At 44.8% G+C, this 22770-nt stretch overlaps 1 protein-coding gene across 2 annotated transcripts in view; it reads left to right on the forward strand.

Moving 5' to 3' along the window:
- The window catches only part of APLP1 (amyloid beta precursor like protein 1), a 50535-nt gene that overhangs the window by 22634 nt on the left and 5131 nt on the right, over positions 1 to 22770 (forward strand). Inside the window, exons 10-15 of one of the 2 annotated variants that reach the window (XM_081203528.1) lie at positions 5757 to 5885; positions 6024 to 6123; positions 7469 to 7615; positions 16706 to 16729; positions 16895 to 16962; positions 18802 to 18870. In XM_081203528.1, the coding sequence (XP_081059654.1) occupies positions 5757 to 5885; positions 6024 to 6123; positions 7469 to 7615; positions 16706 to 16729; positions 16895 to 16962; positions 18802 to 18870 (537 nt within the window). The remainder of the gene's footprint in view (positions 1 to 5756; positions 5886 to 6023; positions 6124 to 7468; positions 7616 to 16705; positions 16730 to 16894; positions 16963 to 18801; positions 18871 to 22770) is intronic. The other variant, XM_081203529.1, reaches the window with a different exon arrangement.

The raw sequence follows: 22770 nt of genomic DNA on the forward strand, positions 1-22770 counted from the left end.
TTTACCTGGTTGGATGCCATTGCCTCCCTCGAATGGCCCCACTCTTTGGGCTTTTTGCTTCTTTTTTGTTTTGTTAAATTAGTTTTTGTTTTGTTTTTTATTTTCAATCTTTTATTTATATTTTATACATTTATGTACATTTTATACATTCTTTTTTATATATAAAAAAATATTTTTTGACAAAGTATCAATCATAAATAAATAAGAATAAAAATGTGCACCCCACCCACCTAGACCATTCCACTGTAACTAGCCAACCTCCCAGAATGTCAGCACCTCTTGCAATGGTTTGACCCCTTTACATTTTAACAGTACAAATTCTACAAACACCCTCCGTATCTCCTCAAAATCATTTCTCCTGCGTATTCCCCGTCTTACCCTAATGTCACATTTTAATTTATCATTAATAGCTATACCCCACACCTCTTTATTACCATTCTTCCATTTTATATTCTGCTTGCCCCTTCCACTTCCTGGCTATAATAATTCGTGCAGCTGTCAATGAATTTGTGAGCAAGTCCTTCATAGCCTGTGATCCTTTCACCATTAAATTAATTTTTAACAATAAGATAATTGTTCCTTTCATTTGTAAGCCACTTTAAGCAGCTCCCTTTTGTAGGTGAAAGTATGAGGTGTTTTTTTAAAAAAAATTGCATTAACTTGTCCTTTTCTAGTTCAAACTCTTACTTCTCCCCCCATTGTTATCACCCCCTCTGTTAAATATCTTTTTGTTTTTTCCTTGGAGACCTTATTACCCAGACTCCCTTGCACTCTGCACTGACTACAAATCTGGGCATGTTAATATACAGGACACATTTGTCCAGCACGTGCCCAATGTCATGTAGATGCACATGAATGCTTCACATTGTACATGGATGTTCCACTCCATGTATGTGTGCATTTAAATGTAACTGACTGCACATGACATGCTTACATGGGTAAATGCCTTACCCCCATCACCTGTAAGAATCAGGCTTTATAATTCAAGTTCTCTGTGTGCTTGGACTCTGTGAACTCCAGTGTGGAATCTGGTACTGGGGAAGAATCCTGCATATACAGAGCAGCAAAGCGGCTAAAGTATTAGGCAGCAATCTTAGACATATTTTAAAAGAGAGTAAGATCTATTGAATGCTTTGGGACTTAACATCAAGCCAACATGCCTAGAATTTCTCTGTTTAGCCCAGGACATCCAGTTCAACTCTCCACGCAGCCATAAATCTCACTGGATGGCTTTGAGCCTTTATTCATTGTGTCTCAGCCTAAGCTCTACCTCACAGTGTTGTTGTGAGAATAACATGGGGAAAGGGGGCCATGTTTGCTGCCCTGAGCTCCTTGGAGCAAGGGCTGAGCAAAAAATGAAATGAAAGATGTGGGTTCGGGTCAGTTTCTGGTAGAACTCCTGAGAATCTCTGATAAACATTTTAAGCAAGAAAGCATTTTTTTTCCTACCCAGCAAAGGCTGAGAATATGAGTTTTTGAAACCCGTATGGGCAATGCAAAGTTAAATTTCTGAAACCAGAATTCCAGTGAGCTAAAAGTTATGGCTGTTTGCTACATGACTTTTGGACTTCCTGTAATCAAAAAATAAGCAAAAGGGAGGAAGGTACAAGAGATCTCCCCTCTCCACTCCCTTTATCTTTCTGTTGTCTTTCCTTGCAAGCTCCTTTCCTGTTTATCTCCTTTGTCTCCTCTGTGCTTTCTGCTGCTTCTTATGCCTGGTACAGCCTCTTCCCTGTTATTCATCAAGCTGTTTCAGGGCCAGCTTAACTGAAGGCAAACGTAGTGGCAACCTGGGAGTCCAGGGGTGTCTTCCTCAGCAGCCCCCAAGAGAAAAAAAATCTCTGCTAACCTGCAGTTTTGGGGAGGCAGCGTAGAGGCAGCTTAGCCACTCCTTGGCATGGCTGATATCCCTTCGTTCCAGAAAAGAGGATCAGGGGCCTTTTCCTGCCTATTCCAGGGCACATTTGCAAAGACATTAAAGATTAGAGTAAAGAAACAATTTTCTGTTCGGATTTTGCTCACCTGATGTGCTGAGCAGCAGAGCAAGAGCGCTGGGGCAGGATTAGAACTCACGACAAACTTTGGGACAGCATGGAGGGCAGGCTGAGAATGGACAGAGGCTGGCAGGTTGTACGGAACCAGAATATGCTGCCCTAGATGGCATTGTTATATTCCCTGTCCTGGACTCCTTGGGAAGGAAGGGCAGGATATAAATCCAATTAATAATAGTGATAATGGCAATAATTGTCCAGAGCGCCAAGCCCTCTGGTCAGAGGACTGTGTCGCTCCCGTGGCCTCCGCAACAGGCCTCTAGTTGTGAATGGAGAACAGTAGCAAGCACGTTGTCGAGCGTCATGAATGCACAATAAAGCAACTGTTTGTTTATTGCATTTGCTGCGCGAGGAAAGAGATGGAAATGAAGGTTGATCTGGGAGGATAACAGACAAGCAAACCCTGCCTGAACATTTCGAGGGAACGGGTGAGGGGGGTTAGAACGGTTAGCCTGGAATAACCTCCGGAGCGTGCAGGTGCCGAGAAGAGAAAGACGCTCGTCCCTGTCATCCTGTGTCTTGTAATATAAACAATGCGAGGCGATGTGTTCCAAGCAATACAGATCAAAACCATGCAAAGCAAAGGGCTTGGTATTGTGCGCCTCCTTTGGGTGCTTGGAAATGGACCGGATACGAGCAAGAAGGGGAAGCAGGACGCAGAAAAGTTGCACGGAAGCTGTCACAGAACTGTCGGGTTGGAAGGGACCCTGAGGGTCGTCTGATCCATCATCATCTTCATCATCATCATCATCATTTATTATTTATACCCCGCCCATCTGGCTGGGTTTCTCCAGCCACTCTGGGCAGCTTCCAACAGAACACTAAAATACAATAACCTATTAAACATTAAAAGCTTCCCTAAACAGGGCAGCCTTCAGATCCCCCTGAAATGCAGAATATCTTTTGCCCAACGCAGGGCTCGAACCCACGACCACGGGTTTAAGAGTCTCCTGCTCTGCCGACTCAGCTATCCTGGCTGGTTACATTAAAGATGTTGTTGATAGCATGCTTGGAAGTGGGCACATCTAACATCAGAAGGCGAGCCAGCTGAATCAGGCCAATAGCTCATCTAGTCTCACATCCTGTTCCCATGTACCTATGGGAAGCCTGCACATGAGCAGAGCATTCTGCCTCTGACAGTGGAGACCAAACATAGCAATCGTGGCTGATGGAATATGCGCAGCTTGCGGACTTGTTGTTGTTTAGCCGTTTAGTTGTGTCCGACTCTTCATGACCCCATGGACCAGAGCACGCCAGGCACTCCTGTCTTCCACTGCCTCCCACAGTTTGGTCAAACGCATGCTGGTAGCTTCGAGAACACTGTCCAACCATCTCATCCTCTGTCACCCCCTTCTCCTTGTGCCCTCAATCTTTCCCAGGGTCTTTTCCAAGGAGTCTTCTTATGAGGTGGCCAAAGTATTGGAGCCTCAGCTTCAGGATCTGTCCTTCCAGTGAGCACTCAGGGCTGATTTCCTTCAGAATAGATAGGTTTGATCTTCATGCAGTCCATGGGACTCTCAAGAGTCTCCTCCAGCACCAGAATTCAAAAGCATCAATTCTTCGGCGATCAGCCTTCTTTATGGTCCAGCTCTCACTTCCATTCATCACTACTGGGAAAACCATAGCTTTAACTATACGGACCTTTGTCGGCAAGGTGATGTCTCTGCTTTTTAAGATGCTGTCTGGGTTTGTCATCGCTTTTCTCCTAAGAAGCAGGCGTCTTTTAATTTCGTGGCTGCTGTCACCATCCGCAGTGATCATGGAGCCCAAGAAAGTAAAATCTCTCACTGCCTCCATTTCTTCCCATTCTATTTGCCAGGAGGTGATGGGACCAGTGGCCATGATCTTCATTTTTTTGATGTTGAGCTTCTGTAGAATAAGAGAACAAGATGAACATACGTTTAGAGAAGATTGGAAAATGTTTATTGAATATATGGGGGGAAATTGTGTATATTTGAAAACATGAGCAGCATTAAGATAAATTCAACAGTGTAAAGTTTTGATGGATGTAATAATGGAATACTGAATGGGTTAGTTTGTATAAAATAGGCAGGGATTTATGTTCTGCAAAATGAACCATGGAAAGAGAAGAAGGGAAGTCATTGATATTTTAAGGTTGTTTAAATGAATATTCTAAAATGTAAAACAGAAAATTTAATAAAAATTATACAAAAAAGAGAGAGAGGGTTAGCCAGTGATCATAGAAATGTACGAAAGTGGCCTTATACTGAGTCAAACCAGTGGCTCTCCAAGATTTTAAGCTGGAGACATTCCCAGCTTGAAGATGCTGGGAATTGAACTCGGAACCTTCTGCATGCAAAGCAGATGCTCTACCACTGAGCTATGTCCCCTCCACTCACTAATGTGTTTCTGTGAGCTCAGGCCATTGGTAGGTCTATCTCAGGGGTCAGCAAACTTTTTCCGCAGGGGGCCGGTCCACTGTCCCTCAGACCTTGTGGGGGGCGGACTATATTGGGGGGGAATCCCCCCGACTCTCCCCTCCCTTCTCCACAGCACCAGATGAGCCCCAGTGCCTGCTTACCTGTGCCTTGCGAGTGGCTGGGGCTGGTGGCGGTGGTGAGACGATGAGCGGCGCGAAAGGGCTGGCTGCAGAGAGGGGCTGCTTAAAATGGCGCTCAGCCAACCACGGCTCAACAAAGCCTGGCCCCCTTCCTCCTCTAGGCAGGGCAGGGAAAAGCCAGGAGGAGGGAGGGAGGAGGTGCTGCCACAGTGTGTGTGAGGGAGGGGGGAAATGGCGCAGCCTAAATGATCAGAATCTCCATGCCGATCCATGCGCCAATTCCTGGACCATCCACAGGCTGGATCCAGAAGGCAATTGGGCCGGCTTGTGGATGGTCCCGGGCCTTAGTTTGCCTACCCATGGTCTACCTCAATAATGCCCACACTGGCTGGCAGTGGCTTTATAAGGTTTCAGGCAGAGAGTTTTTTTCCCAGCCCTACATGGAGATGCTGGGGATTGAACTTGGGACCTTCTGCGGTTTTCTATTGGGAATAGTACCAGGAAGTCTAAAGGAAGAAGACAAGACATTATATTTGTATGCAACAGTAGCCACAAGGCTATTGATTGCGAAAAACTGGAAAAGTGGTATTATACCGACAAAAATAGAGTGGCTTGCCAAATTATTGAAGTATTACAATATATCCAAAACAATGGGAGAAATTGGAAGGATCTCAAAAGAGAAGATAGACAGGGATTGGAAGGTGTTTAAAGGATACTTGCAAAACCATATTGAAAAATCAGAACTCCTATTAGAATAAACAAGTTCCGTTTTAAATACTGAAATTCTAAATAAGATGGATAACAATGTGTAATAGAAAAAGAAGCATAAAATTAGGTTAAAGGTGTGTGAAAGAAAGTAATACAAGTGGAAAGAAATTGCAATTGAGTAGATTGGAAGTCTAACAGAAAGGTGGGGTGAGGGGTGGTGATGGGAAAAGGAATTATTTGTGGGACTGAGTTTAGGTACGTTTGAACATTTTAAAGGATTGTATGAAATGTATGTTTGTAGGCTTGTATATTCGCAATATGTGTGTATTAATGCTGAATTATTTTAACAATAAAAACTTTTCCAAAGAAAAGAACTTTTGACCTTCTGCATGCAAGGCAGATGTTCTACTGTTGAGCTACACCTGCACCTGCCTAACGTCTTTTGTTTTTTCTTTTGTCTTCTCCCTTTGACCCAGCCGGACCGTGTCCTGTTAGCCCTGAAGAGATACGTGCGGGCAGAGCAGAAGGACCAGCGCCACACCCTCCGACATTACCAGCACGTGGCAGCTGCTGATCCCGAGAAGGCTGAGCAAATGAAGTTCCAGGTCTGGTTTCCATCCTTCCTCTTCTTCTTCTTTCTCCTCCTGCCCACCCGCCCCCCAGGTGCCCCTGTCTGGGGTCCCTGCACTCACACCTTCTTGGAGAAGGGGAGCCTAATAAACCTAGGCTGCTGTCGTCCCCAGGTCTACACCCACCTGCATGTCATTGAAGAGCGGATGAACCAGAGTCTGGCGCTGCTCTACAAGAACCCTCAGCTTGCCCAAGAGCTTCGAGGAGACATTGGTAGGTCTAGATAAGATGGACCCAAAGGCCTGATCTGGTAGGAGAGGGTTTCCCAGTGATTGCCTTCAGGGGGGTGTTGTGGAGCTCCTCCTCTCCTTATCCCAGCTGCCCATATCATAAGATCTTTAGATGAGGCCCTTATGCACAGCCAGCTGTCCTGTGAAGTTCAGACCCTTCTTTCTGAGGGCACCATATCTGTGGAGGTGTGCTTTCTGTGCTGCCACCTTCTCTGCTCTCCTTGACCTTGGGCTGAGTGGATGGACGCTTTCCAGCAAGAGAGAGTCTGTTCACTAACTCTCTCCCAGTTCTTCTTCTCCTAGCTGTTCACCACCCAGTTCTTCCCAACTTCTGTTTTCTGAACTATGTCCCTCTGCAAACCACTGTTCCAAATCTATACTGTCCCACTGCTCCTGGAAAGATTCAGGGTCCTGACTTAGGAGCAGGGGGAGGGGGAAGGCTCCCACCATTCCTCCTCAGTGCAGCCCTCCTCAGCACTCTCCGTGACAATCAGTAGGCTATACTGAACTCAATGGACTCAGTAAAAGGAAATTTCCCATGTACCTATTTTGGAGAAGGGCCAAAGCCCAGTAGAAGAAGATCTGCGTTGCGTGTGGAAGGTCCCAGGGTCGGGCCTTATGTCTCCGGGTAGAGCAGGCAATGTCCTCAGTCCGAAACCCTCGGGAGCTGCTTCCAGTTAGTGGAGACAATATTGAATTAGGTGGCCTAATGGTCCAACTCAGTTTAAGGCAGCTGTCTGTATAGTCTTAATGCCCTCCCTTGAGGGGTAAAAACTGCCAGCAGTGTTATAATCATTTCTATGTCAGATCAAAACTTCTTCATTTGCCTGGGCTGTTCCAAAAAGTCCCAAGTTTTAGGAATTTTATTAGTAGGCAGCCTGTTCTGCTTGCTTGTTTAACACCTTTGTCTTTGGTTGTTATGTATGCTGATGTGCTCCTTAATTGTACGGCCTTCATTTTTATTTATATTTGCTTTTGTATACCATCTTGGTGTCTCTGTAGATGAAGGGTGGTCTAAATGCTTTTTTTTTTTTAATTAAAGAAGGGAAATTCTGCAAAATGCTGAATGTCCTCTTTGAGTGAGGGGTTAAATTTGCCAAGCAAGCGCAGAGAGGATCCCATAAGGATGGCTTTAAACAATAATAATAATAATAATAATAATAATAATAATAATAATGAGGAGGAGGAGGAGGAGGAGGAGGAGGAGGAGGAGGAGGAGGTGGTTTGGGGAAAACAGTTGCAGCACATGTAATTGCAGGAGGGCAGGAGTAGAGTCGGCTGATGTTCAGGGCAACTCTCTGACCCCTTTCTCTGTAATGCTCTCCTAGAGGAGCTGCTGCGCTCAGAACGGGTGACCACCAATGACCTTCTCACCACCTCCATCTCAGAGACACGCACCACTGAGGAATTCCTGCCCATGGACAGTAGCGAGGACTTGGTTTCTGAGAGCCATTCGTACCCACGTGATGGAGAAGGTGAGTTCAGGATGCCTTTGAAAGAGACGATGCTTTGCTTAGCAAAGGTGACCAGCACACTCCTCAAGTCATGACTGTCCCTGGAGCATCATAGTGGCCCAGCACAAAAGGAGCCGGTTCACAAGAGATCTTGTTTTTATTTTAAAATATGTTTAGGCTACTTACTATTCAGAGAATTGCAAAACAGTTCACACCATAAAGATACGCATTCAAAACATTTCAAAAAAATGATACAGGCATATAGGACTGAAGAATCCAGCATGAATCATCAGGAACTGCCTGAACGATGGGCAGGGATGGAGGAGAAACTTGGTTCTGTTTGAGTTTTCATGTGAACCTGCCCAATTTGGATTTTTCAAAACATAGCTCTCCTTAGAAATTCTCACTTCTAATTTTGTCACTTCTAATTCGGCTTGTTTGTTTCCTCTTGTGAGTGAAATCGGTAGGACTTGCTTTTTGGTACATAGATATTTGGGGAAGACATATCCACTGGGGGAACTAAGGTGCTTCTAGGCTGTCTCTATTTGCAGGTGTGATTCAGTCACTTCCGAACAAATTAAGGTTGTATGATAATAGTTGATTACGGAACCTTAATCTTGCTTCTCCCCAAAAAAAGCCAGACTTCTTGCAGTAAGGAAAATGACAGTGAAATGCACCTGGAATTGTGGTTGCTAATTGCTTTATGCAAAGTCATCTAACCTCCCTGCGATCCAATCAGAACAAATATTCAGTAGACAGCATCTAATTTCTCCAGAAAGAAATCACAATGGTTGCTCAATAAAGCCTTTTCTAGAACTGGCTCTGTTGACACCAGGACTAGATTTCTTGGCTCTTCTGTTTTCAATTTAGCCAAATTCTCACTTATTTTTGTATTATATTTTAAGTTGCTTTGATTTTCTTTCCTTTTTTAAAAAAAACAAAAACCACAACTATAAAGTGCAATAAACCAATCATGTGCGAAAAGCAGGCTGTCTGGAGAGGCATACAGGTTTAAAAATAAGAGCGATAGCGATGAACCCAGCGAAAAGAATCCAGCCACAGAGAAGAAAAATAATGAGAGAAGCCACCAAAGCAAACAGCAGCAGTCTGGAGACAGAAAAGAACAGATAGCAGACACATTCCAGATGTAAAAATGGCTGGCTTGGTGACTGATTGTATCTGAGGATCAAAGGATAATGAGGAGTGCCGAGATTGCATGCTTGGGCAGAAGGATGGATGGTGAGATGATCAAAGTCCACAGAGATGCAGACTGTGAAAGAAACGAAGAAAGAAAATATCTTAAATTTGATGGGGAAAGGCCATATCTCAGTAGTTCCCTGGCGTGTCTGGTTAAAAAGGATCTAAGAGCCGATGGTGGGACAGACCTTTGCTGGAGACACTGGAGAGCCACTCAGACAAGGCTGAGATAGATGAATAAATATTCTGACATGGATGAAAGCAGTTTCCTATGGGCTATTCTTAACCTTTATAAAACTCAAGTTTTAGACCCGGAACTCATGCCCCATATGAATGGGTTGAGTGATACAGCCGAGTGAGAGATTTGTGGATGGGTTGCTGCTCATTATTTGACTCTTTCTGCAATTTGACTCTTTGGTTCCGTGCTCTCTTTCCATCATCTGACGCATTATCAGTATGGTCAGTTTTGCTTCGATGTTGATAATGACCATATTTGTTGAAATTCTATTTATCTCCCATTTTAAGGAGATCCGAAAAGATCTCTCCAAACAGGGCGAATGGGCATTAAAACAGCTCATGCAATTCAATGCAAGCAAGTGCAAAGCTTTGCACTTAGGGGACAAAATGCTACATCTTCACGTCTATGTTTATGGGGTCTGAACTAGCTAGCGGTGACTGGCCAAGAAGGAGGTCTTGGGATTATTATGGTGGATAGCTCAATGAAAATGTCTGTCCAGTCTGCAGCAGCTGTGAAAAATGTGAATTCCATTTTGGTGACCATTAAGAATATAAATTAGGAAAGGAATCGAAAAGCAAAACTGCCAATATAATAATGTCATCATAAAAAAATCTATGGTGCGACCACATTTGGAATACTGTGTGCCGTTCTAGTTACCGTGCCTGAATGCAATACAATATTGTAGAGCTGTAAAACATTGAAGAAAAGGCAATTAAAAATGATCAAGGGGCTGGAGCAACACTCCTTTGAGAAAAGGTTACAGTGTTAGGAGCTTTTAGTTTCGGGCGGAGTGGAAGAAAGTGAGCAAGGGAAAATATTAGGTAAAGAAAAAGGATAGAGAGATGTTTTCCACCCTCTTTCATAATACTAGAAGCCAGGATCTTTCAATGAAGCTGAATGTTTGAAGATTCAGGACAGATGAGAGAAAGTGCTTATTCACACAGCACATAGTTAATGGCCACAAGCCTGGGTGGCTTTAAAAGAGGATTAGGCAAATTCTTAGAAGACAGAGCTGTCAATGGCTACTAGTCAATTTTATGGAGTTGTTATTAGTGTGCAAAGCCCTGAACGGTTGGAACCCACACGCTTGAAAGAGTGCCTCCCCCAACACTTACAAGTCCTGCCTCTTCATATTTGTGGGAGGGGCTCTGCTTGTGATTCCACCAATGGACACAGCCTGTGGCATAGCAATGTGTGGCAGGGCCTTCTCTGTGGCTGCCCCTATTGCAAAATTTCCTCCTGATGGAGATCCAATTGAGCCCCACCCTGATTTCCGATGGGCAGCAGTTTAAGACCTATCTATTTGTCTGGGCCTTTGGTGTCTAGTCAGATGGGAGGTTGAGTGTCCAGTTGTTTGCTTTCCACTGTATTGCATCTAATGATTTAACCTTTCTGTGTTTATTGTTTGGATGCTGATTTTATCTGTATGATTATTGTTAGACCGCCTGGGCTCCTTCTGGAAGCAGGGTGGGATATAAGAATAATAAAGCAGTGAAAATAATGATGGCTGTGTACTACAGTGGTGCCTCGCAAGACGAAATTAATTCGTTCCACAAGTTTTTTCTTCTTGCGAGTTTTTCGTCTTGCGATGCACGGTTTCCCATAGGAATGCATTGAAAATCAATTAATGCGTTCCTATGGAAACCGCCTTCAGACCAGGTCCGGGGACAGTCTGTCCCCCGACCTCTTCTGAAGGCTTGGGGGGGGGACAAGGGCTTTTCTTCCCACCCCCAGCATTTTAAAAAACCCCGGGACAGCGGAGGACTTCTCCGCTGTCCGGGTCGATCTTAAAATGCTGGCGGGCGGCATTTTAAAATCGCCCGGGACAGCAGAGGACTTCTCCGCTGTCTGGGGCGATGTAAAAGCCCCTGGGAAGGCAGGCAGGGGGGACAAAGACTTCTGCCCCCTGCCCGCTTTCAGAAGAGGTCCAGGACCTCTTCTGAAGGCCGGCGGGGGGCAAAAGTCTTTGCTCCCCCCCGCCTGCCTTCAAAAGCCGTCCGGGATAGCGGGAAGCGCTTCCCTGCTATCCCGGACTGCTTTTAAAATGCTGGCGGTGGGGAGCAAAGCCTTTCGGCCCCCGCCGGCCTTCCTGGACCTCTTCTGAAGGCCGGAGGGGGGGAAAGGCTTTGCTCCTCACCACCAGCATTTAAAAGAGGTCCCCGGAGATTTCCCTATGGGCTTTCGTCTTGCGAAGCAAGCCCATAGGGAAATTCGTCTTGCGAAGCGCCTCCAAAACAGAAAACCCTTTCGTCTTGCGGGTTTTCCGTCTTGCGAGGCATTCGTCTTGCGGGGTACCACTGTACCTCCAAATATTGGAGGGGATATGCCTCTGAATACCAGTTACTGGAGGGCACAAGTGGATAGGTTGCTATTGGACTCAGGTTCGGCTTTCAGGCTGCCCGGAGGCATCTGATTGGCCACTGTGAGAACAGGATGCTGGACTGTTTAGGGATAGCTCATTTGGTTAGAGCATGGTGCTGATAACGCCAAGGTTGCAGGTTCAATCCCTGCATGGGGCAGCTGCATATTCCTACATTGTATGGGGTTGGACTAGATGACCCTCAGGGACCCTTCCAACTCTACAATTAAACAATTTTATGACTAGATGGATCTTGTTCTCTTGTGTTCATAAATGGATGGATCTTGTTCTCTTATGTTCACAAACCCAATCCTGATCAGGCCCTCTTACAACAACAATTTAAACCAGTGTTTCCCCAAACTTAGGCCTCCAGTTGTTTTTGGACTACAGCTCCCATCATCCCCAGCTAGCAGGACCAGTGATCAGGGATGATGGGAAATGTGGTCCAAAAAACACTGATTTAAACAATACAGTGGTAAGACTCACTCAGCACACTGAATGTGTTTGCTTGTTTAATAGCATCGTCTAGTTGGACCCTGTGAGAGTCCAGCATAACCAAAGCTGAGCTAGGATTTGAACTTGCATCTCAGTGCCCAGTCTAGACACGCAGCAGAATGAAGTGTTGGAATCGACTGCAGCGAGGCATCACACCCTTTTGAGTTCTCCCCTATGTTAAAAGCTCCCCGCAAACAGAGAATGAGCTCAGCAGACAGACAGGCTGGAGCTCTGCTTTGCTACTTGCTGAGTGTGTAACATGAGGAAGCATTCCAAAGCAGTATCCCCCACCTGTAGTCTGAAGAGGTTGCAGTTCCAAGACTTCTTTTTTTCAGATCCTAAGCAGTGACATCATCTTCTGGAGCCCCCCGGGGGGGGGGGTAACTGATGGACTTTGCTCTTGCTCTGGCAAGTGAATGAGGTAGTAGCGAGACTTTCATGTTTGCTTGCGACAGATTAGCATAGAGGAAGTCAGGGAATGAGGAAAAATAATCCAGAGGCTGGATACTTTGTTCCTTTTCTTTTGATAGGGTTCCTTTTTCATGCCTTCAGTTTTTGAATAGCAACATTTCATTTCTTTACTTGATTGCTAGCTAAAGGTTGCACTTCAGTTGGCTGAAGGTATCGGTGTGTTTTTAGAAGTTGAACCATGGGTAGGCAAACTAAGGCCCGGGGGCCGGATCCGGCCCAATCGCCTTCTAAATCCAGCCTGCGGACGGTTCAGGAATCAGTATGTTTTTATATGAGTAGAATGTGTGCTTTTATTTAAAATGCATCTCTGGATTGTTTGTGGGACATAGGAATTCATTCTCTCCCCCCCCCCCTTCAAAATACAGTCCGGCCCCTCACAAGGTCTTAGGAACAGTGGACCGGCCCCCTGCTGAAAAAGTTTGCTGACCCCTGAGTTGAACCTATACAATGAGAAGGTCAATGGAGCTACTCCCAGGAAACCAAGCATAGGATTGCAGTGGTGTTGATCTGTGGTTGTGTTAATGTGCTGCTGTGCATTCCCATAATAATGCCTGCATTTTTGGACTTGACTTGGGGTGTGTCTATAGGGGCCCTTGCACTTTACCACTTTGCCATGTATCACATTACCACTGCTTCTGTTGTGTATGGACCCAGCCTGGGTCCAAACACCAGCAGTCCTCGAAAGCATTCCAGTTCTTAGAAGAAAATTCTGCTGGCACCTTTTGCAGATGCTCACCTGTTCAGCCCAAGGCATCTCCGGTCCAAGTGGCCAGCAATGGGGAAGACCCTCTGCTTGAGACTTTGGAGGGTCATTGTCAATCTGAGTAGGCAGTACTCTTCCATTTGAGGAAGGGCCCCTTTGGCTCAATGGTAGAGAATAGATAGCTTCCTTTATGCTGGACTAGATAAGGAAACATCAGGCCTGGCAAAAGGCAATTCCCTGTGCCTGTCTTCTGCAATCTGCAAGCCTCATTGGAAGGCCCTGGGTTTCAGGAAGAGACTTATTTCACTGAAGCCCTTTCTGCTTGGGCAACAACAAAGGATGAGAAAATCTGTCTGTTTCAGCTTCTCTCTGCTGCTAATTTTTCTCATCTTAAATTCAGTTTACTAGATTTTTGCAGCAGTTTGTGAATCTTTTTTTAAAAACTCCTAATGAAAATGCATCAACATTTTAGTGTGCATTTCTGCTAATATACCCATTTTTGCAAGTGATTTTCCCCATCATAGAATTGTAGAATTGGAAGGGACCTTGAGGGTCATCTGGTCCAACCCCCTGCATTGCAGGAATCTTTTGCCTAAGATGGGGCTCAGACCCACAACCCAGAGATTAAGAGTCCCACGCTCTACCAACTTTTAGATCATTTTTGCATGTTTTGTGTGTTATTTTGCAGTCACAGATGCGTTTTTTGTACACTTTCTCCCAATTTACACATTTTTGGGATGTGCAGATTTTGAAAGACAGCTGTTGTTTTGCAAAAGTCTGATGCAGATAATCTCTCTTCCAATGCAAACTGAACTGGATTTCTCACCTCCCGCCCCTCGCCCAATGCTAGCAGCAGTATGATCTGGACATGTTTAACATCAGTTATCCTGTGGTGATAACCTAAGTTATATTGCAGACAGAAATTTTGTGGTCTAAAGGGAATTTGTTGGGGGGAGCCAAAACCCAGCCGCTTACGGGGGATATTTTACTCAGTTTCGAACAAAGCAGCAAGACAGCCCACCAGCTTTTAGAGTTGTTTGCTTGCACTGCTGCTTATGAGCAATTGGGTAAAATACCTACATCCTTTTTTTTTTTGTTCTGTCTCCACAAGCAAAAGGTCTGACTTCTATCTAATGAAAGCAGAACGTTCTAGGGAAGGGGATATCTTTAGAGGAGGTCAGACCCCAGGAGCACTCTTTTGGCTATAATCTTATAATAACCCTTTGGTTCATGTCAACCGTTCAATTTGCTTGTATGAGTTCAAAGCATGAATGGTAAAAATAATAATGCTCTCTGGGGTGTGCAACTCACCTCTCGCTTCATCCTAGATTAATAAGAGATTCTGTAGCAGAATAGTAGCGATGCCGTCTCCTCTGGTATGCAGAGTTGGGCGGAGGGAACGGCACAGTTCCCTAGAGGAAAACAGCAGCCTATGAATGAACTAAGAGAAAAGAGGGTGTCTGATGCAGTGATCTTATTATGCTGGATGGCTGCTACACCAGAACAATCACCTCCGTGTTGTGAATGGTGCTCCAAAGAGGCAAAGTCGACAGCGTACAACAGCAGCTGTAGGAATGAACGCGAACAGAGCAACATGGACGGCCAGCATTGCCAGGAACTCCTGCTGCTACCTATTAATCATTGCGTTACGCACTGACGGTGCCTCGAGGCTACCTGTGCGTAGAAGGGGCCAATCGGAAGGTGCAGAAGAGCAGGTTGCTAGGCTGAGGCTGCCTTACCCTGTCCCAGGCACCCTCATGCTCTCGTTCATTGGCATTCTCCCTCACGTCCACATTTCTGGCCCTAACCGCTTGGGGGGAAAGGCAGTGAAGTCATTGCGACAATAGTTCTGTGTCCAACAGGGAGCGTCGCATCAGAATCACGTCTCCAGTTCTGCTGCATGTATCCTGCAATGAACCACAAGCCGTGTCTCCTTTCACTGTCTTGTCCCCATGGGTGCACGAATGTGAGGAGACGTATCAGCTGTTGGGAGAGTGAACCTTCCCCATATTTTTTTTTGTCTCCCTGCTTGCCACCAACTGTGGTTTTTATTTTCTTCAGATGGTGTCTAAATGATGATATCTTGTGATGGGGAGGGGCAGTGGCCGGGCACCTGCTTGGCATGCCCTTGTTCTCTGGTGTGCAGAAAATGGGCAGAGATCTGGGTTTTCATGCTCACTGGGACTTGAAGTCTCAACAAATCTAAACAAAGTCCTTCCCGGTTCAACTAGCCTTTTAAGTAGTCATCTTTCCTGGTCTGCATCTTTATTAGAATGGTTTTTGTATGTTCTAGTTGTTTTATATTTTGTGGATTTGCTGCCCAGGGCTCCTTCAGGAAGAAGGATGGGATATACATTTTATTATTAATAATAATAGTAATAGTAGTAGCAGTAATAATAAAATGTTGGCAGGACTGACAAACTACTTCACACAGCGCATAGTTCAACTGCGTCATTCATCACCACCAAGGTATAGCGATGGCCACCAAACTTGGACAGCTTCCCATGGAGGTTAGACAAATTCATGGGGAATGAAGCTATCAATGTCAACTAGCTATAATGCCTGTGTACTGCCTCCAATATGCCTCTGAACACCGGTCACTGGAGATCGCGAGTGGGAGAGGTCTCTTGAACCTATGTCCTGCATCTGGGCTTCCTGTATGCTGGACTAGATAGGCCTTTGGTCTAATCCAGCAGCGCTCCTTTTATGTTCTTAACTTTCTTTTTCTGGCATGCCTTGTTTCAATGGCTTTCAAACATTTTTTGCCTGTAGAAGGAATTCTTTCTTCCACCAATGTGCTTGCCTCGGGAAAAGCCCCTTAAATATCAGTTGTGGAACTCTTGTTCAGTATAGAAGGTTCTGGAACAACTTCTTGCTATTGCCATGGGTGCAATAGACCACACACTCAGAACTCACCCAGTGCTCTCCTACAAGAGAGGAAGTGATTACCAAAGCATCTTTCAGGGAAGCTTTTCTGCCATTGCTGGTCTTCTCTTTGAGGGGACCCCCAGATTAGGGGTGAGGTAGGCAAATTTATCTAATTCACACTTCCTGAAACAATATGCAAACTGAAACGCAGACGTCCTTTCACATGTGAAAGTTTCTGAATTTTGTAGTGCAGTTCTCCAGCTGAGTAATGTGTACGAAAATTCACATACTAGGGTAAAGTATGCAAAAAAGTGCACATGTTAATGAAAATAACATACAAAAATGCATTGTTTACAAAAAAGAAACCACTTTGCTTTAATGTGTATGTTAAAAACGCTGCATACAAAAATCTCTGTGGAGAAATTTGCAATAAAATGCTGATGAATTTTCCTGAGGACCTTTTAAAAAGAGATTTGCAAATTGATATGGAAAGGTGGGGAGCTGAATTTAAGATATGAAAAATGAGGAATTGAGGGAAACCAAAATAGATAGGTTAGCACCTGTCCCTACCCCAACCACTAATGATATGCCATGTCCAGTGAATCTGCAGTGCTCCTTCAAACACAGCTTGAAAACCAGTTGCCTTACTTGCTAGCTTTGCCTTCTGCTATCTCAACACTCTTGGCCTCAAACTTGTCTTCTTTTCTTCCTTTTTCTGTTCTTTTCTTTCTTTATGCTATGCTTAATCTCTCCTCCTGCTGCTCTGTGGGAAACGGGCAGATTCTGAACAAGCGGACAAGAAAGGTGAGTGCCCCACACCCATATACAACACCACCTCCTTGTGAGTTTTGGTGGTGTGGGGGGAGAAGAGCTTTGGGTCATTTTTTGTCCAAAATAACTCCATGCCAGAGTAAATGGTGATACCTGAGACGCTTAATGACTTGAGACCTCTGTTCCTCTGTTCCACAGCTTCAGGGCTGGCAGAATATGACTATCCAACCAGTGACAAGGCCTTGCTGTACGAATATGAACGTAAGGTAAGCTGGATGTTTCTGTAGCATTCATTGTTTTTATTAATATTTACAGCCTTCCTGTACTCCAAGCAGCTCAAGGTGATGGGCATGGTTCCCCTACCACAACTCTCATTTCAGCCTCACAATAACCCTGTGAGATATTTTGAGACCCACTCCATCTTTAAAGCACATCCTTCCCACCCAAGAATTCTGGGCACTGTGGTTTCTTAAGGGTTGCTGATTATTATAACTCCATGAGGAGTAAACTACAGTGCCCAGAATTCTTTGAGAGAAAGCATGCTTGAATTTGCTTTAAAGATATAGTGTGTACACAGCCTGAGAGACATACTTTCTGGCTCAAGGTCAACCAGTGAGTTGAATGGGGTTTTGAGCTTGAGTCTCTTCAGTCCTAGCCTGAAACCCTGTCTAGGCACCACAACTCTCTCGCTAACATTTTATCTTCTTAGTTTTATTAGCTGTGTGAGTAAGTGTGGCTGGTTGCTTTCAAAATCAAAAATGGGCTTAAGCATCTTGCAACTTCTGGGGATAGATGCCTACCAAACTCTCTGATGTGTTGGCTTTCCAAATGGAGGGAGAATTTTAGGCCACGAGGTTCTGAAAACAAATACCATATTTTTTGCTCTATAAGACTCACTTTTTCCCTCCTAAAAAGTAAGGGGAAATGTGTGTGCGTCTTATGGAGCGAATGCAGGCTGCGCAGCTATCCCAGAAGCCAGAACAGCAAGAGGGACTGCTGCTTTCACTGCGCAGCGATCCCTCTTGATGTTCTGGCTTCTGAGATTCAGAATATTTTTTTCTTGTTTTCCTCCTCCAAAAACTAGGTGCGTCTTGTGGTCTGGTGCGTCTTATAGAGCAAAAAATACAGTAGTTCCCCATGGGGATGTTGACGTACCATGGTTTTGTGGATGGGCTGTACCACATTTCCTCCCCACCTGTTTTGAACTCCCATTGTCAAGCATGAATTGGGGAACTGCTGGGCTCTTTTAAGTCAAAGATGACTGGGGCCAGGAACTCTGTGTGTGTGTGTGTGTGTGTGTGTGTGGTTAAGTTGGCATTTCAAGGGGAACCTACCTAATTCTCACTTCCTGAAACTATATGCAAATTGAAATGCAGCCATCCTTCATAACTCGCCATTCTCTGAAAATAGCCATGCCGTTCTCCAACCAAGTAACTTGTACAAAAATTGGAGTTGCTAGGTAAAGTGGCCATAAGGATGCATATGTAAGCAAAAACAGCATGCAGCCATGCAGAATATTCCTGCCTTGCAGAAGGTTGGACTAGATGACTCTTGTGGCCCCTTCCAACTCTACTATTCTATGATTAAATTGGGGGAAATTGCTTGTAAAAATGTGTATATTAGGAGAAGCTCACACAAAAATCCTGATAATTTTTCATGAGGACTTCTTTAAAAATCATTTTAAAACTGATGTGGAGAACAAAACTTAAGATTTTGAAGGAGGCAAATAAGAAACAGAGAGAAACCAAAACTGACCTGGCCCTCCAGATGTTGTTGGACTCCTGTTATTAAAATTATTATTCAATTTTTTACCAGTAGGTCCCAGTGTGGATTACAACCATTTAAAAACCAATATTGAAAACATCCCTGGCCATTGGCGATGTTGACGGGGACGGATGGGAGTAGGAGTCCAGCAATGTCTGGAAGAAGCCCAACTGTTTAGGGCTGATATGAGTTGGAGTCCAACTATTTACGCTAGATGACAGCTGCCCTATGTTGCTGGAGGGATTTGGTGCCGAGGAGAGGGGAAACACTGCTTTGAAGTCTCCTTTTTCTCCCTTAGCCCTTCCAAAATCTAAGTATCTCCTCCTGTCCCCTCACCACAGGTCAATGTGTCTGCCTCAGATGTCAAAGGCATGGTGTACAAGTCCCAAGAGATCCAACGTGACGAGCTGGTAAGTGGCTTTGGAGCCAGCCAGAAACAACTGCACCTCGCCATCCCACCTGGTCAGGTGTGCATCCAACCCCACACCTTCCCTTATGTGCATTCTGTACCCTGTACTCATCCATCCAGACTTGTCTGTTTCCCCACCCCACATCACAGACTAAGGCCCGAACTAGAAGAAACACCTGTCACCTAGAATGCAAGCTTTTTCGACAAAAAAAAAGGAGCTGGGGAGAGACGTATAGTTTGACCCTGAGAGCTGGGTGAAGTGGCCGTCGTTTATCTCCCTATTTATTTTTTAAAACTGGGCGTTGATGCCTGCCTGCCCCCCCTCCCTCCCTCTATCTCTCTCTCTCTCTGTCAGGTCTTTTCAGTGGTTCAAAGCTATTCTGTTATGTGATCATGCGTAGGTGTGGGAGAACGTATGCAGCAAGTAAAAATATGCTTCTGAAGGCAATTCTCCCTCCCTTAAATTCATGAATGAGCTTCCTGGAATGAGCTTTCAGCACGCTAGGCCCAAACCACAGATGGAAGTAGTGGTGTGGTGGCAGGTTGAGATGTAGAGGGTGGAGGCCGCTCCCTGAGATAGTTCAGTGGCGGACAGAGCAGGTCCTCTGCAGGCAGGAGGCCCCAGTTCTATCTCTGGCACCTTCAGGTGGTGAAGCATCTGCCTGAGGCTTGGGACATAGAGAGAGGCCTTGCAATGAGTTCAGACATTGGTGCAACGAACTCAGCCCCACTTGGGTATACAGCCACAAATGGATTGGCGTCAGTTCTCTGTCATATGGGCTGTCATATGGAAGATGGAGCAAGCTTGTTTTCTCTTGCTCTGGAGCATAGGACTTGACCAACGGTCCTCTCATCTAACCCCTTGCAATGCAGGAATGTTGCTGGACTCCAATTTCTGTGTGCCCCAGCAAGCCAATGGCCAATGGTCAGGGATGATGGAGGGATAAGGAGGTCAGCAACATCTGGAGGAACACCACACTGGCTACCCTTGGCCCTAAGGCTTCCAGCATCACACCCAGTTGTTGATTTCTTTTTAATTAAAAAAAGAAACTAGCAGAATGTTAGCATTTCTGTAGCTCTCTGCTAAAGCCCTGACACTCCAAGGCAAAGCAGTCGAGTGCATGGACAAATTTCCCAGCCTAGCAGATGTTTGGCACCGTCAGCTTTGGCACTATCAATCACCTCTGGGTGGATGGGAAAGGGGTGCTTAGATGCAGTTCCTACATCACCACCACCTCCCAAAAAATGGTACTGGATGCTGTTGAAGCTGGCAGCGCCAAGCATCTGTTAAGCAGGTGTGCGTGGCATCCCATGTTCCTCAAATGGGAATAGCGCTGGATCCATGGGCTTTGGCCATGCCCATTTCTGCACATGTGGTCATTATTCAGCAAGGCAAGCATCTCTCAAAATCTGGGCTTCGGAGCACGGATTGCCCTTGTTGGATCCGGGTTCTAAAGTTACTCCCTCCCCCCCCCCCTTTCTCTTTTTTTTGCTTTTAACTTTAGTTCCTTTCAGAACTCTTGGGAGAATTCCATCTGCTCCTGGTGATTTATGAGTTTAATCTATCCGTTTGCTCTAAAATGTCCTCCAAAGACGATTCAGTTTCTGTCATTTCTTCAGATTTATTGCCTTCATGGGGAACAGCTTGGGCGTATCTCACCAACCTTGTCTTTGTCTAAGACAGATGCAAAACACTCATTTAACTTCTCTGCAATATTTCTGTCGTCCTTAAGTGCTTTTTTTACATCTTGATGGTCTAATGACCCAAGCAATTCTCCCTGGCAGGCTTCCTGCTTCTAATGTAACCCTTTTAAAATTCTTCTCCTTGGGCTTTTATGTCTCTATCTAGATGCTTCTCATTCTTCCTTTTTCTTCCTCTGTTCCTCCCCCCTCCCCCCCTTCTCCTACCTTATTAGGCGTTTTATTATGTTTCAGCTGATAGAATTTCAGCTCCTTCATTTCCCTTCATTTGGGCTGAATCTCCACTTTTAGAAAAGGACATTTTCTCAGCGTTATTCAAGTCAGTGCTCTTGGATCTTTATTCAGAAAGGCTTTACAATGTGCATCGGCAAAATTTCCTAGTGGGATATCTTAGGAATTGCTCTTTTGGAAAAGAAAGAAAGAAAGAAAGAGGAAGGAAGGAAGGAAGGAAGGCAGGAAGCTCTCCCTCCTGTAATGATAATTTCATCCTTGTTAATAGTAGGGAAGGGGAGAAATTCGAATTTGTTTGCATTTTAATGAGCGGCTACCTATTTCACGCTTCTTGAACCAATATGCCAAACAAAACACAGCTGTTCTTTGAAATTCACACATCCCTGAATTTCGCAATGCATTTCTTCAAACAGGCACAAACTTTGCGTATATATGGAGAAACTCTGCCTAAAATTCATACGTTCATGAATATAACATACAAATGCATTGCATACTGGGAAACTGTTTTGCAAAGATCTATATAGCAGGCAAATCTGCATCCCAAAATTTGTCAGGAGAAATTTGCACTAAAATCCTGACAGATTTTTAAAAGTTTTTTTCGGTGTTTTTACAAAAAAAGAAAGAAATTGCAAATTACTGCAGAAACATAAATAACTTTAAGGGTGACATGTTTCATTTCATGCATATATTAGCATTACTTGGCTAGACAGCTACGTTGCAAAATTTGGGGAAGTGTGAATTTCAAAAGATGGGTGTGTTTCAGTCTGAATATTGTTTCAGAAAATGTGGTGGGTTTGCCTGTAAAAGCAAACCATCAAATTTCTTTCCCACCCCACCCCTACCCCTCTTTGGTGTGGCGGCCATTCATATATTTTTTTTTCTTTCTGTACAAATGTGTATGTACACGGAATGAGCTTATTTGTTTGGTCCAAGTTTTTGGGATACAGAAATTGTGTCTGCTCCTTCTAGCCAATATTCATTTCCTAGCTTGTTGCGGCTTGAAGCCCTTCTCTGAGTATCTCCTTTGCTGCTGTTGTTGTTGTTGTTGTTGTCCTAAGTACAAAAGCCATTCTCTGGCTTCTGTCTTTGCTGCATTCTGTTCAAACCATAGAATCCAAAGCAGGGAGGTACAGAATGGGAGCAGGCTGGGAAACATCTTAATGAACTGATTTGGGGCAAAGCAGTAAACCATAGCTTATCAATTTGAGGGTGAACTGAGGAGAGTCCCTTCCCCTTGGTGTGGCCATGAGGAGAAATTCGGAAGCTTTTGCTTCTGTTCTAGATTAACTGCAGTATTAGCAGGTTGTCTGAACCCAGAGCAGACTGTGGTTAATCTTAAATATGATTAGTGAAAACAAGCCAAATGACAGTGTCCCCCACAGGGGAGAATTTTATTTCTTTAAAGCAATTGTGTCCTGCTCTTCAGCCCAGAGTGGCTTTCAGGCAATCATTTGAAACAAGACAGTCCCTACCTGCAGGCATACTATCTTACAGAGGGCCTTCTTGGTAGTGGCACCCTCCCTGTGGAACGGCCTCCCTTCAGGTGTCAGGGACATAAAAAAGAGCACCATTTTGCAAACTGAAAAACTTTTAGAAGACATCTGAAGGCAGCCCTGTATCTGGAGGTTTTTAATGTTTGATGTTTTATTATGTTTTTATATGTGCTGTAAGCCGCCCAGAGTGGCTGGGCAAACCCAGTCAGATAGGTGGAGTATTATTATTATTATTACTGACAAACATGACACACAAGGAGAAAGGGACAAGGAGGGAAGAGGAATAACTCAGGCACCAAATTTCAAATAGCAGTTCTTATAATGGCCAGCTGATGGAACGAGCCTTGCTTCGTATCTCACCCATTGATGCAGGCTGGCGGAATGGGCTGCAGTCTGGAAGACTGTGTTCAATAAGATCACTCCAGGCACTGATGATTCTGAAGTTGAGAAGAGGCAGAAACATGCCCCATATCCGT

The sequence above is a fragment of the Podarcis bocagei genome, assembly GCF_964188305.1.
Source record: "Podarcis bocagei genome assembly, chromosome: 7".
In the NCBI taxonomy this organism is placed as follows: Eukaryota; Metazoa; Chordata; class Lepidosauria; order Squamata; family Lacertidae; genus Podarcis; species Podarcis bocagei.